At 36.2% G+C, this 15,777-nt stretch overlaps 1 protein-coding gene across 1 annotated transcript; it reads right to left on the reverse strand.

Annotated features, from left to right (window-relative positions):
* Positions 1–588: 588 nt before the first annotated feature.
* qpct (glutaminyl-peptide cyclotransferase) lies at positions 589–15,341 on the reverse strand. Its single transcript, XM_067366636.1, has 7 exons — positions 15,088–15,341; positions 6,474–6,620; positions 6,111–6,392; positions 3,529–3,696; positions 2,993–3,092; positions 1,644–1,760; positions 589–1,377 (listed from the first exon to the last, which is right to left on the reverse strand). Exons 1-7 carry the CDS (start codon positions 15,181–15,183, stop codon positions 1,202–1,204), a joined length of 1,086 nt encoding a protein of 361 aa, XP_067222737.1. The 5' UTR covers positions 15,184–15,341; the 3' UTR covers positions 589–1,201.
* Positions 15,342–15,777: the final 436 nt, after the last annotated feature.

Genomic DNA, 15,777 nt, shown 5'->3' on the forward strand with positions numbered 1-15,777 from the left:
ACTATTATAGAGTTTATTAATATTTTGAATTAGCTTTTTTAAAAATATATTTTCAGTTTTCATCATTATTTAATTTTTAGTTATTTTACTGTATGTGCTTTTGCCGTATTTGTTTTTTAAATAGCAATATTTAAGTTTCATTTATTTTGATTTATAGTTAGCAATTTTAGTGCTTCAAATTAAACCTATTTCAAGTTGCCAAGGCAGCATTTTTTATTTTGTTTAGTTCAAGTTTTTCCATATAGTATTTATATTTTATTTAATTTCATCTTATTAACAAAATGTACGAATTAAGAAAAATATCTAATCCAGATATTTAAAGTAATCAATAACAGCTTTAGGAATTAATGGTGTTAAAGACACATTCACTCAAAAAGTTTTTTTTTTTTTTTTTTTTTTTTTTTTTTGAAAACTTAATGTTGTTCAGTAATTTATTATATGCGTTAGAAAAAAATAAAAAATAAAAATCACCCATTAAATGCTTTAAGATAACATAAATGCATGAATGTAACCATACACATTTTCCCAAATCCATAATGAATCTAAGGCTATGAATGAACACTCAGAAGCCAAGAATGGTTTTACCACTGCTTTGTAAACTGTTTATTAGCTGTTTTGCATTACAATCAGCTATTTAAAATGGATACGTTTAAAGTAACATTTCAGACCTCACCAGACAGTGAGGAACACATTGACACCTGAAACACATGACAATAGCAGCAGCTTGCAGAATCACATGGGCATCATGAAACACTGTGATTCTTTACATGTTTGGTGATTCATAAAACATTTACACTGAAAGTCAAAAAGGCTACACAGTATAAGGCTACTATAAATTCTATCATTTATGCTTATAACCAGCAAAAATAAGATATATTGAGTACCAACATTTTATTTGTAAGTATTTCGTTTTGCCGTCATGTCCTGGTTTTCTGTTGCACAGGGACATGGGCATGAATGGGACAAAAAACCAAACACTGGCACACAGAGAAACCTGCATACCGAGTCAGATCCTGAATCACTTAAATGTCTTCGGAATTTTAACAGTCCAAAGACAAATGCAGCCTCAGTTGCAGTAATGTGCATCTGGTTAAAACTCACAGACTACAGAAGAACCGATCATGTGACCAAAACTGATTGTGTGACAAAAATTGTGTCAAAAATGACCTGGAATTGGGTCTGATGGTCAGGTTTGGGAATATTAGGAGCTTTCAGCGACAGGGCTCTGAATTTTCTTGTTGAGGTACTCAAGAACAAAGACCTGCAGGATCTTGTTGAGATTGCCGATGGAGGTGCGATCCAGGTTATCCTCGTTGTCATCAAAAGTGTGCCACACCGAAGGGAAAGGAGACGAAATGAGATGAAGGATCCGGACCCCTGTGAGGGCAGAAAAATGGTGAACATGGTTTCATCAAGTACAACATGTTGCTGGATCAATATTCCAATCAACCAATTGGATTTGAGGGACAAGTTTACAGTTTAACATCAGTGTTATTATCATTTCCCTCTGATTTTAGGGGTATAGATAGGGTGAGGACTCAATTTTCAGACAGAAATGTTGTTCCAGGATCAAATATGTTGATAAGGCTTACTGTAAATGCTTTTTTATATGAACATTCATATTTATCTCAGAAGTCTTTTACCTTGGTTAAGAAATGGTATGTGGTCATCCAGAATTAGACCCACATGCAGGCCGGGCCAGAAGTACTGAACCTCATTAGGGTGATCCTGTAGGTGGCCAAGCGCATGCAGCCGACGCTCTAGACAACAGAAAAGGGTTTTCCTGTCAAATCAGTTCAGTAGGAATATTTCATATATTATTTTATAAAGGTTAAAGGTGCATGACGTAGTGTTTTTATTTATGTTGTGCTTGTTAATATGGCAGCTGTCTTTGATTATACTGACACCTAGTGGTGTAGATGCAAAAGCACCAGCTCTCAGTAAACAACAGAATATGAGAGAGGAGTTATAAGACAACATAATTCTGAGTGTCTTAGATTTTAGATAAAATATTACCAGTTACAGTATATTTTTGCTCACCTTGTGAGAAAGAAGTGTGCTTCATTGTATCGAATGTGCACTTGTAGTGTACTTTAAAGTATATATTTACAAAAAAAAAAAAAAAAAACTACTGTAAAATATTACTGGAATAAAAAGCGCTTAAGTGCAAATTAAAAGTTTTACCATAAAGTATATTTTAAATCATTGTGCTTCAAAGATGTACACATATTTTTGATGTGTTGACTATAGTACTTGATTATAATTTTAACTGTAATGCATTATTAAATATAATACTTAAAGTTAATATTTTTCAAATTGCAACTTCATCATTACAAATGTGTAATGACAAATATATTTAAATACAAATTTCAATAAAAATGGCATAAAAGATTTTAGTTAGGATAAATGTACCCTCCAGTACCCTCCAACTAAAACAATAAAAGTCATTATGAAATTACACATAATAATGTGTAGGTGGATCAAAAAACTGCATTTAATATAAATTTAAACAATGCTATACAATAATACATTTCCATTAAATTGCAAATAACATGCAAATAAGTGTCGGAAAACATTAAGTTCAGTTGCACATAAGTATATCCTTTGAAAGTATATTTTTACGTAATAAGTGCCCTCAATAAGCGTACTTTTTTCACAAGGGTCTGCTAATGAAAAAAGCTCTGAATGAAGGCAAACGAAAATCAACTGCACAAAAGCAACACACGGCAGCAGTGTTTAGTTTCTAAACGAATCAGTGTTTTTGGTAAAAAAAACAAACAAACAAACAAAAAAAACGACTGAGTGAATAATTCACTGACTCACATGTATGATGAACATTTGAATTGAACCATTCAAGTATATGCATCAGTTATTTTCTCATAGACATTTGTTTAGACTTATTGTCATCCATAACCAAACCTAACTAAAAGTCTCAGAGGAAAAGAAAGAGAAAACATGTGACACAAGAAAACAGAGCAGAAAAATTACAAACCAATATTTTGTAGTCTGGAAAGCCATCGGGTCGTACTAGAGAACTGATAACCAAAGCGTGGATTAGGACCTCCAATCAAGTCCAGTAGAACAAACAGATCCTGGGGAGAAAATGAATGAATGAAGGACTTTAACCAGTTTTGTTGTGTGCTTGCATTCATATTTTTTAGCCGTATACATTAACAATATATGATTGCCCATTAACATATACTTCAGGACTTCAAATTCTACTTCAAATTCTATTGACATGGTGAATGGTGTACATGTGCCATCTAAATGTATATCTGCTGATAGCACAGCAGTATGTAATCCTAAATTTAAGTCTTTTACAGTCTTAAAATCTCATGAGGAAGTATGAATGTACAAATTATCAGTGAATAACAACTTAAATATTGGTCTGTTCCTCATACAAAGTTTAAGAAATCTTACACAGGCTAAATATCAAAATATCTCATTTTGTAATCCATGGAGGAATGTAAATGTGGCTATATGTCAACTATTTTTATGTATTAATCATTGTTTATGAGAGAACAGTACAATGCTGTCGAGCTGGCTGGTGTTGGTGGCTTCCGGTGGATGTGGTGTTGTCGCCATTTTGTGGGCCAGATGACGAGATCCGTACAGAGAGTCTTCAGAGGTCCACTGATAAAGAGCCTCCTCTCCATCAAAGAAGAATAACTGCAGAGACAGATCTGACCCAGAGTCCTGTGAGGAAAAAAACATACACATACTGCCATCTACTTGTGACACTACAGAAGCACACTACAGCACAAATAATATCATGTAATATTTATATTCATAATCAATCCCATGATTCCAATCAAATTAATATGGAACTAAATAATTGGGCACAAAATAAAGCTAAACTTCCAACTTACAAAGAAAGTTCTGTACTGAACCACTGAAAATAACTCGGCAACCGCGTTGCCACATCCAAGCAACCACAAAGAACACCCAATCGCAGCAGTTTGGAAATAAAATGTCTGGTGAGTGGTGCTTGAAAATAATGTACCACCTACTCTAACCCTGGCCTAAACCTAACCGATAGTGTTTAAAGCAAATGTGAGATAAAAATGCTTATGGTGAGGCAACAATGCCATTTTTGCTCTGAATTGTTGCACCAGGTGAGCTACAGTAGCAAGTTTACTACATAAAGACATACATATGGAGCTGCTAATGTGATGCACACATTAAAATGCATTAGTTTACAAAACGTGCATTCAAAGTGTTTTGAGGTCATAACCCAGTATTGCACACAAATAAGTCTTCATTAATCGATAATCTGCCTCTGTAATTTGTTGCTGTTTTAGTGTTCATTTCAGATAGAAACTGCAGTGAATTGTATGCATAGGCACATTTTTGACGTTTTGCAAAAATGTAAAAGAGACATATTTCCAATGAGCCTGAGTTGTGCCTTAATTTTTTATCACAATCTCATCAATTTCAGTGCTCATGGTTTTGTTTGTAGTGGCACTGCAATCACACGGGACCTGACGTACCAGAATGCGCCGTGGGACAAGTTTTTGAATGGCTGACAGCGGGAGGGAAGATATTGATATGTGCGCGGGAAGCAGGAGAAAGAAATGACTCATGGGCTCCCACAAAATATAATTTTCTAATAATAACAGCACACATAAGTCTGTAACTGGAGATCTGAAACCCGTTAACTGGATCTAACCAGACCAGGTCTGAAGATCAGCTTAAAGGTGCAATATGTAAGAATTTTGCAGTAAAATATTCAAAAACCAATAGGCCAGTGTTATATATTTTGTTCACTTGAGTACTTACAATATCCCAAATGTTTATTTGTAAATCGTGAGAAAATTGCAATTTTAACCAAGGATCCGGGACGTGTGAGGAGTCTCCTTGTCAATTGCGTGTCTCACAGCAGCCGCCGAGCGAACGCACAGAGTAACGTTATAACATCATTTTCAACACTCTCAAATGTATCTAATATGATAAACAGAGCTGCGTTACCTCATACTCATGACCGGAAAAGCGGAAGCGGCGCCGGCGACTGTGTCATAATAAAAGTTCCGCTGCTCGAGAGCCGTGTGTTGGTCAATCGCTCCAGCTCCTCGTTCAGCTCCCACAAAACTCGCTCTTGCTCTGCTTCATACTAAAGTAACGTTAATAATCGCATCCATGAACATGATTTCTTCCCAAGTCCAATCCCAATTTGTTTCCACTGGCCATTGAGGTGAACCACATGTCCCAAGTTTCCACGCTCAAACTTGACATCATCGAGCGATGCCTTTTTTTTTTTTTAACAGGCCTCTAGCGACCTCTAGTGGACAAAAAATATTACATATTGCACCTTTAAGCCACGTTTCCACCACAGGAACTTGGTGGAAGAGGGTGGTACTCTGTGTGTTTCGACCACAGGGATCAGGGTCTAAATGAAGTTCTGGGTAAAAAAATTCCCCCCTCAGAAAGTCCCTGTTCACGAGGTAGTACTTTTTCAAAGTTCAGGAGGGTGGGGGTGGGACTTGGGCACTGAACATGCTTATTGGTTGCTTATGGTTGCTTATAGAGTTCACGCAGCATTTTGATTTGTTGACTCCACGCAGCATTTTATTTTAACCACCATTTTTAAAAGACTGTTGCAGTGCGTGCAGTAAGAGTTGTTTGCTATTCGAATCAACAAAAAACGTTACGCGCAGTCTTACGCCACTGCTTAATCTTCACAGTACTTTAGACTGTGATGGAAACACAGACAGCAACAGGTCTGAGGGAAAAAAGTTACTGGGACAAGTTGTTCCAGGCAAGTTTGGTGGAAACATGGCTTTAGACCTCTTCCAATGCTTTGCGGGACAAAACATGAAATTTTCGGGTGGGAGCGGGGTAAAATACAACAAAAAAACATATTTTTGGTGGAAGCGGTACATAATCTTGCAGAAGCGTAATTGAAAAATCCATCCTGTATAAGAACATTTTATTATAAAAACAAGTGGCAGTGCTTTTTTCTGTCATCAAATCTCATTTGCTAAAAATATTAAAACTAAAAACAAACAAACAAACAAAAAAACAATCTACATACATTAGATGACCTTACTAATCAACTAGTCAGCTGTTCAACCATGGTGACCCAATCCTAATTTCTGTGTACACTGCCATACCTTCAGGGTCTTTAGTTCGTCATCTTGGGCTCTTGCCAGTTCCAGAATCATTGAGCAGGGCACAGCAGAATCCGTTGCTCCGAGAAACACGCGGCCGTCCCATTGCGGAGGGTAGTATTTGGAGTCAAAGTGACAGGCCAGCACTAACTGACGTTTTGCAGCAGGGTTGAGAGTAGCAATTATGTTGGTAAAGGGAAGTTGGCCGTAAGGAGTATGAGCATAGAAGGCGTCCTCTGTCACTTCCCATCCCGCATTCATCGAGCCGAGGGTTGATTTAATATGCTGAAGAGAGAGAAACTCAGACACTGATTACACTGTCACATTTAAACATGAGCTCTCATACACACACACGCACACACTGACCTGCTGAACGTGTTGGCTTCCAGTTGAACCAGGGTACCGCACAACAAGCATGGGCTTCAGGTCTTTCTTCCACATTCGGTCCAGATCGGTATGAGCTATGACACTGCTCAGTTCACTGGAGCTCAGTGTGGTTGCTTCATGTTTTAGCTGAAGAGAAAGAGAATTAAAAAATTGTATTCGTTGATTTATTGCACAGTGGATTTTTGCAGATGCTGCTCATTAATCTTCATCCATCTTGAGCTTGTGGTGTGTATCCACTGTTTCTATGTGTATTTATGGAGACCAGCATATTTGAGTCTGAGTAAAAGCTGAGAATAGAAGAGCGTTGAGATCAAGTTAGGACAAACTGCAAGACTGATCGTTTGGCTGACTGGTTCTTAAGACAGTCTTAACAGAGTGACTGTGTTTAAGCAACTGGCATCAGAAGACGGTCGAGTCTGAATCACAACTCTGAGTCCACAATGCTTCCTAGTCAATGAAAAGACCAAGATCATTGAAATATGGTCCAACTCCAAGACCATATTTTCATGGTCTCTGTATTGTCATGGACTTTGGAGCCTGTGTCTCACACTTGGCTCGATTGGAGTGTTTCTTTCTGAACCTGGTGCGTTTTCTCGCTTAGTTTGGTATGTTTAGGCTTTCACACCTGCCTCACTTAGTTCAGCTGAATCACACTAGAGTTTGTTTTCCCCCTTAGTGTGGTTCGTTTGGGCAGGTTTGAATGCAGTAATAATATAAAGACACATATTTATATATTTATAAACTTAAACAAGACATATATTTATAGACATATAAACAGCAATAATGGGAAATGTGTTATATATAAAGCAATAGTGTCTGATTCTGTGAGTGAGTACATTAGTTAGTTAGCTGTAGTTGAAAACTAAAGCGGACTTCTTGATCTTAAAATGTTGTTTAATTGTGCTTCTCTGTGCAAGAATGCTTTCCTAATGAAATCTTGATTCCTGTTCTACTGCACTGCAACACTGATATATGGTCTCGAGACACAGTTAGCCTACCAGACAGCTCTGGGAGATCCAGAGAGAGCGCATTTGAATTTGCCGGAGTATTAATGTGAAATTAGTATATAATTTCACAGTGGGAATGACAGCTACATTTGTATAGTGTTTGCATGTGTCGACAGTTACAAATAAGACACAATAAGCTCATGGAGCGAACTTGTCAATCATCCCGATGGATGACGCAGAGGAAACTCTGACCAATAAGAGGACAGTTGTACTTACATGTGACTTGCATAAACACATTTTAGTACGCTTTGAAATGTTGGCTTATGAAAGCGAACCGAACCAAGAAAAAAATGCAACGTTGTAGCAAATTAAGTCCCTGTTTCGGAATAAAGCAAATGATCTACAGGTCTGAAAACGCCCTTGGTTTTCGGTCTTGATTTGGACTCAAATGAGCTGGTCTCGACTACAAAACTGTTTGTGTGCATTCACTGTATTCTGCAAGATTATCCGTACTGAGGCAATCTTCCGTTTCTTTTACAGAAACGGAAGAATAGGGAGTGTCTGGTTGAGACAGAATTACAAAATAATGATATGGTGTAAGGCGGGTGCCGTTGGCTTTTGATGGGATAGACTTGGGTTTGAATCTGCCTTTTTCTGAACTTATTCTTCTCCCTTTTCCCATTGCATATCAGCTCGGAGAGGCGTTTATTTTAAATAACAATCAAAAAAATATTTGAAAAGTTAAAAAAAAAAAAGTGCAAGTGCCTAACGGTTATTTAATAGTGGGTATAGTGGGTAGGTGTAGGGGTGGGCTTTAGAGACAGGGACAAGTAATGTCCTAAGACTGCATTCATTTATGATTTTAATAAATAGAATTATGTACACTGATTATTTATTATTGTATACTATTTTATAATGTTCTACAATACATTGTGGTGCAAATAGTATCTGTATCCAACAACTATTTACACTTAGTGCAAAGAAAATACTGCTATTTTCACTTAGTGTAAATAACATTTAATGCAAACATCCTCTGCCAAAAAAAATCTGATAAAACATAACATTATTAAGCAATATCACACTAGCTACGTTTACAGGCACATAAATAATTTATTAGTAATTAGACTGATGGCTCAATTGGATTGAAAAGCTTCATAAACACCTCAATCAAGCTCTTCTCATATTTGTCAGCTTTCCTTTCAGGTATGTCATCAAGTCAAAACCGACAATGGTAGCTCTAGTGTATGTGAATATCAGCACAGCTGTGGGTGCAGGTAATCACAGTCGTGCTGATATTCAGAGCATCAGCATGATTGTGAGTCTGATATTGCTTTTATAACACTTTAGTAAGCTTAAAGTAGCTTCTTTTATTGCCATTTACAGTGGCATGAAAAAGTATGTGAACCCCTTGCAGAATCTGTGAAAATGATAATTGTTTTAATAAAATAAGAGGGATAATAAAAAATACATGTTATTTTTTGTTTAGTACTGTCCTGAGTAAGATATTTTACATAAAAGATGTTTGCATTTAGTTCACAAGACAAAACAATAGCTGAATTTATTCAAATAACCCCATTCATAAGTATGTGAAGCATTGATTCTCAATACTGTGTGTGGTTACCTGATGATCCACGACTGTTTTTATGTTTTGTGATGGTTGTCCATGAGTCTCTTGTTTGTCCTGAGCAGTTAAACTGAGCTCTGTTCTTCAGAAAAATCCTCCAGCTCCTGCAGATTCATCAGTTTTCAAGCATTTTTGCATATTTAAACCCTTTCCAGCAGTGACTGAATGATTTTGAGATTCATCTTTTCACACTGAGGACAACTGAGGGACTCAAACTCAACTATTAAAAAAGGTTCAAACACTCACTGATGCTCCAGAAGGAAACACGATGCATAAAGACAGTTGTCCTCAGTGTGAAAAGATGAATCTCAAAATCCTACAGTCACTGCTGGAAAGGGTTAAAATATGCAAAAATGCTTGAAAACTGATGAATCTGCAGGAGCTGGAGGATTTTTCTGAAGAACAGAGCTCAGTTTAACTGCTCAGGACAAACAAGAGACTCATGAACCACCATCACAAAACACAAAAACAGTCGTGGATCATCAGGTAACCACACACAGTATTGAGAATCAAGGGTTCACATACTTATGAATGGGGTTATTTGAATAAATTCAGCTATTTTTTTGTCTTGTGAACTAAATGCAAACATCTTTTATGTAAAATATCTTACTCAGGACAGTACTAAACAAAAAATAACATGTATTTTTTATTATCCCTCTTATTTTATTAAAACAATTCTCATTTTCACAGATTCTGCAAGGGGTTTACATACTTTTTCATGCCACTGTACTTTATGTATTTTTGCTTCGCCAAAATAGTTCCAAAGCAGAATGAATCGCTGCGTCCCTGAGCACAGCAGTAGTGTATCATTCCTGAATGAATCAGTATTTTGAAGAAATCGGTTGAGTGAATCATTCAATGACTCATTCATAAAGTCACTTGCTGCCATCTACTGGAGTAAAATCCCCACTACTACTTCACAGGATTAAACAGTAAAAACATTGCTCTGCTAATAGCATTTAATGACCGGAGCTAACTAAATAACACATTTATATAATTTGACATAATAAATGAGGATTTAGGAGCTCTGCTACAATAAATCCTATCCATGCAAATTGATGAACCTAAAAACCACAAAAGATAATTTATTTAGTTTTATTTAGTGTTAACGCATTAACTATGACTATTATAACTATTCAACGGGGGGCAGATCATTCAGTGTTATTGCACCCAAATTCTGGAATTCTCTCCCACGCTCACTCTGTTGTGTCAATAATATCTCTGATTTTAAATCATTACTCAAAACTCACCTATTTTCTGAATGTTATACCCCTGATTTGATTGATTACTCTGCATTATTACTATTATTTCTCTGAATGTTATGTCTCTTAAGTCCTGTTTTGTAATTTTGTACTTGACTCTATTTTTCTGTATACTTCCATTATTGTTTCTCATCATTGTCTACTTGTATTATCTCTTCCCTGTTAACTGTTCACTGTAAAGCGTCCTTGAGCTCTGGAAAGGCGATATATAAATAAAACTTATTATTATTTATTATTATTACAAAATCGTGTCATTAAATATTTTAATAGATTGAGAGCCCTGGCTGCAATACTTTCTCCTATACCAGTTTAATGTGCAGATACAACTACATACATATAGTTTGTCTGAACAATGGAAGACAATGGGCAGAGTGGAATAAATAGTGTGGGGAAACCCATTTTGAAATGTAACTTCACTTGCCAAAACTAATACCTCAACCCATTTTAATTCTTAAATTTATGCATAACAGACCATAAAATCTCATTGGCTTAAAGCCAATTAAATCCCAACAAACACATTGGGTTTTGTCGGATCAGTGTGTTGGTGTCTGTTGGTGTTGATCGGGGTTTATTTTCACCCAACTGAACATGTTCAATTAATCAGCATTTGTCGGTGTCTGTTGTGGCAATGTGAACATGACAGTTAAAATTCTATATCCAACGGCCAACATGTTTGTTGGTTTTAGCTGGCGTTTGTGCAGTGTGAATTGGCCTTTACAATGAATGGCACATTTTCTTTTTAATTTTCAAGTCCCCCTGTACTCAATAAATGTAGCACTTAAAACTCATCTTTGATCAACAAAATAACATATTTAAATGTTTTTCCCTGTGAAAAATTTCTTAATGCTAGAGTTACATAAAAGAGTTACAATTCTAGAGTTAAATAAAATATCTTGAATGTAACTCTACACTCTATACAGGGATCTATAAATATGCTAATTAGCCCCGCCTCCACTCACTCGCACAAGCTCAAGAGATCCACTCGGTCAACTTACTGAGGTAAACGCTTCACAATAGTATCGCTTTTTACAAAATCGGACACATAACTGTAATTAATATGTTTAGCCTTTTGTTTGACTATGCTATCAAACAGCTAATAATGTGTTAATGTTACACAAACCATGTTCCCGTTCACCATCTCAGAGTCAGACAGCTGCCTTCTAACAATCAGTATCCTTAAAAACGCTTTGAACAACTCAGAACATCAGTGGAGAAAGGCATATAGTTCATCATAACATCGTAATATACGTCAAACACCCGTTATATTGCTAAATCTACATGATTTTTCATATCAGCAGAAAAATATACCAGTATAATCTGACTTCTCTCGAGACTTTCCTGTTAGTTCACTGTTAATGATATGCTAAATCAGGGGTACTCAACAGGCGGCCCGTCAGCATTACATTTGTGGGCCGCATCATGCTACATATAAATGTATTTTTATTATAATTTGCGTTCAAAATTAGCGTGAATATTACTTAGTTTTTTTTACACGTACACAAGGGTAGGCGTACAGTGCACGTGACGCTGTAATCATCAGCAGAGATCGCGTATAGTGTACGCGCGCAGCAGTTTTTCTAACCGCAAAGAACAATATAAACTGAAGGCACTGCACGCGCGCATTGAATAGTTTTTGCACTAATTTAGTTTGTCCACAAGGTGTCAGCACTAAAACGGGCTGTTGTTTCAGTCTGAAAAGAAACGGAGAAGACAGAACAAGAATAACAACAAACACCTACCGCGTTGAAGAGCGCTCGTTTGAGGGGATTAAAAGATACCAGCAACTCTAATTTTAAACAAGTACAAAGAGATTTTATTGTAACTATATGAGCGAAAAAGACTAGACAAGCATGAATCTCTCTAGTGCGCATGTGTCGAGCACTTGTGTTCGTGAACGCCACCAAAGGCTCGAGACTGTGCGCGCAAGTAAAAAACAAAGTAACCTTATTTTTCCATGATGAAATGCAGTTGACATTCATCAAACTTTGCAGTGTGTAAGTTGCCGAGCAGCATGAAAAACACACCTTTTATTCTTAATGTCAATGTGTTATAAACAGAAAGCAAGCAGCGCTCCCATTAAAGATCTGTCATCACATCATTGAGCTCACGGAGAATATCTGATTTATCATGTTTACAACGTTGGTTATAGTTAGATAATTCATAAAATTGTGATTGAACATTAAAAAAAAGAAAAAATATTTTTGGATTCTGACCAAATTAAAAGGTAGGTAATAATAATACAAATAATAAAACATTTATTCTCTGAGTATAAATAGGTGCTATAAAAAGTGTTAAAAAGGTGCAATGGAGTATAAAAAGACTATAAAAAAGTGCAATGTTTTCGTCTTATGGACAAACTCTTATCAGCCTTACCTTAAAAACTGCACTTTTAGTAAATAAACAGTAAAACTACAAATATTGTCTTAAGTAGGCCTAAATAAAAGTCTTTCGATCCAAGTTATAATTTGTGGCCCTTCGCGTTTCATTTGGTTAAAATGCGGCCCTCTTGGCCTCTGAACTTGAGTACCCCTGTGCTAAAGCCTGCAGGCATGTTGACGTGATTGGTTACAAGGTTTGTGATATCACAGACACCAGCGACTTCAAACCACGGATTTGAGACTGTCTTTAGATCATTGCACTTTTAAGGAGAACATACTCAGCAATGATGTTGACATATGAATTTGCACATGGTTTGAAGCAACTAGTGACATCCTCTGTGCTTCTGTGTCACTTCTTGTGGGAATTTCACAACATGCTTACATTTACATCATGCATAAACTTCTGGTGAAACTTCTCAACCTTCTGGTGAATGTGTACAGTTGGCCAGAAGCAATAGTTTATATTTCAAAAAGTTTAAAATATTAGTATTTTCCATACATACAACTTTTTTTTTTTCAGAAGTCATAGTTTCATCCATTGGGGTCGTAAGAATTAAAACTTTATTTGTGTTCATCCTAAGAAAGAAAGTCATATACATCTGGGATGACATGAGGGTGAGTAAACAATGAGAGATTTTTATTTTTATTTTTGGGCTGACTACCCTTTAACGTGGCTGGGACATCTTCAGCTAAATGAATCCGTGGTGCTCTTTACTCATAATGAATCATATATTAAAAAGTCTTACTCAATATACAAAGCTGAAAAAACAAAATACCCAACTTACAATACAATCTAATTCAGTGACTCCTATTACAGTCAGAAACAACATGATGATTATACTCTTGCTTAATGGTAATGTTGCAACCAAACTATGTAGTCTTCTTTGTAGGAAAAATTATACACCGCATATATGTCTAGAGGATAATTATGTGTTCAAACTACACTACACAACATGGCAACAGAAGGATTGTGAAATGACGCAGCTGGAGGACGTTCATAGAGGAGTCTGAAAGGCTTCTGATTATAGGATCTTTCTTGAATAACGATGTTAAGATGGATAGAAACACCTAATCAAACTACTTCTGCTTTAAACATGATATTGTTCTTCTGATGACAAATATGTTTGGTTTTGTTTGGTCTCAAAGTCCAATTGTGCCGTGATTATTGATTCTGCATGTGTTATTTGAGTCACTTAAAGGGATAGTTCACCCAAAAATAAAAATTACCCCATGATTTACTCACCCTCAAGCCATCCTTGGTGCATATGACTATCTTCTTTCAGATGAACACAATCAGAGATAGGAATGGTGATAGATTTATAATGGCAGTAAATGGGGGAGCCGCGTTTTGAAGCCATTATTTTTTACTTCAAAACGTGGCCCCCCATTCACAACCATTTTAAACCTTGGAGGACTATAATTATTTTTAAATATATCTCCGATTGAGTTTGTCTGAAAGAAGATTAGAAGATTAGAATAGCGCATTATTTGCTATTGTCTGTAAAAGCATTAATTAATGGGAATTGTAAAGTGTTATCGAAAATATTACGAGTACATTTATAATAGGCTACATGCAAACCATTGCTTTCATCCAAAATGTTCAACTTATTCACAATGTTATTGTTTCATCTACTTATGGGATGTTCTGAATCACCCATTTCAATATTGTTAGTATAAGATTTCATTTTTCGGTGAACTATGCCTTTAATAAATGTATTATGAACAACATCTGGCAGATCAGATATGTTTTATACACTGTAGTCATTTGATCGACAAAAATATAATAAGTTACGTGTCAAGGTGAGGAAAATACAGTATAACTTGGCATTTCACTTATCTGATCATATGCTGAAATAATATTAGTGCAACAGTAGCATCATACAAAATATTGATAATACATTTCCCCAAAATATTGATCTGATCTTTAGAACTGAACACAGAGAATCAATTCAAAAGAGTTTGAAAGTCTATATTAAGATCTCCTGCTGGTGGATCAATGACGGGGATCTTGCTCCCATAGCAACTAGACAATGAGAGACATGAACTGAAGTCTAAAGATGCGAGTGACCAGATCATGTGCTTGTAAAGCCAATGAACCTTACTTTCTTGATCACTGTCACACTACTGGAGATTTGAAATTAAAAAAAAGAAGATATACAACAAATAGATGAATGCATGCATGCATGAATAAATAAAACAGACTGTAAATCATTAAACTGCTTCATGGTGTGTATTAAAAACAGACAAACCTTCCATTTAATACCCTTCAAGAAAAGAATAGAATTCATGACGCCGAAAAATAAATAATTCTAACTCAACATTGTTTAAAATAAATGGTTAAAATAATGCAAAAGAAAGAGTCAGTTGTGTGAAGACTGATACCTTTTCCTTCTGCCAGGGAACAGTGTCGCAGCTCGCCAGTGTCGCGAGGATGCCAGTCAAAGCCAGCAGTCTCGTGCTCCAGCGTCTTTCGGCCATCTCCTCCGCTGTGTCCGCGCGACGGTCTCCCGCAGACTCCAGACAACTCGGATCATGTGAGAGAACAGTTTACAAATCCTACTATGGAGAAAGCCTTACTCGTGAATATTAATAACCTTCCGTGACGCTCGACAAGCTGATTTGCTGAAAGACGGACATTTCTACATTTCTAAGACGACTGCGGGCGTGTTGAAGACTTGGCTCATGAATATTAAACACTTAACAGGACAGGCCGCTCAATGAAGGTTACCAAGCAACGTCAGCGGCGTTATTAATATTCATGAGTTCGATTCGGCACAAAGAACCAGCTGTTCTCTCGCGCTGGAGTTTTGTTTTGTTACTTCGACTCCTTTTCCTGCCCTTTAATTACGAAACAATTTATATTATACTGAGTTCTTTTCTTTGTATTAATGGTTCAATTAATTTTCAAAGAAAAGAAAAAAAAACATTATAAAAAATAAAAATAAAGAATTATAGAGATAAAGTGGTGCATTTCTAACGATAAAGCGAGTAAAATTAATTCAAAGCCAACTGTTGTTTATTTTAATGAACCATAACATACCATACCATAAACATATGCTATTTACGAAAACT

This window comes from Chanodichthys erythropterus, chromosome 18, assembly GCF_024489055.1.
Source record: "Chanodichthys erythropterus isolate Z2021 chromosome 18, ASM2448905v1, whole genome shotgun sequence".
Taxonomy (NCBI): domain Eukaryota; kingdom Metazoa; phylum Chordata; class Actinopteri; order Cypriniformes; family Xenocyprididae; genus Chanodichthys; species Chanodichthys erythropterus.

Excerpts from the sequence above, each read along its gene's own strand:
- qpct (XM_067366636.1), bottom strand. The coding sequence starts at position 15,183 with ATGGCCGAAAGACGCTGGAGCACGAGACTGCTGGCTTTGACTGGCATC. Across the intron at positions 1,761-2,992 it reads TTCCAGACTACAAAATATTG|AGCGTCGGCTGCATGCGCTT; the intron begins GTTTGTAATTTT and ends TCTGTTGTCTAG. Across the intron at positions 1,378-1,643 it reads CATACCATTTCTTAACCAAG|GGGTCCGGATCCTTCATCTC; the intron begins GTAAAAGACTTC and ends CTGCCCTCACAG.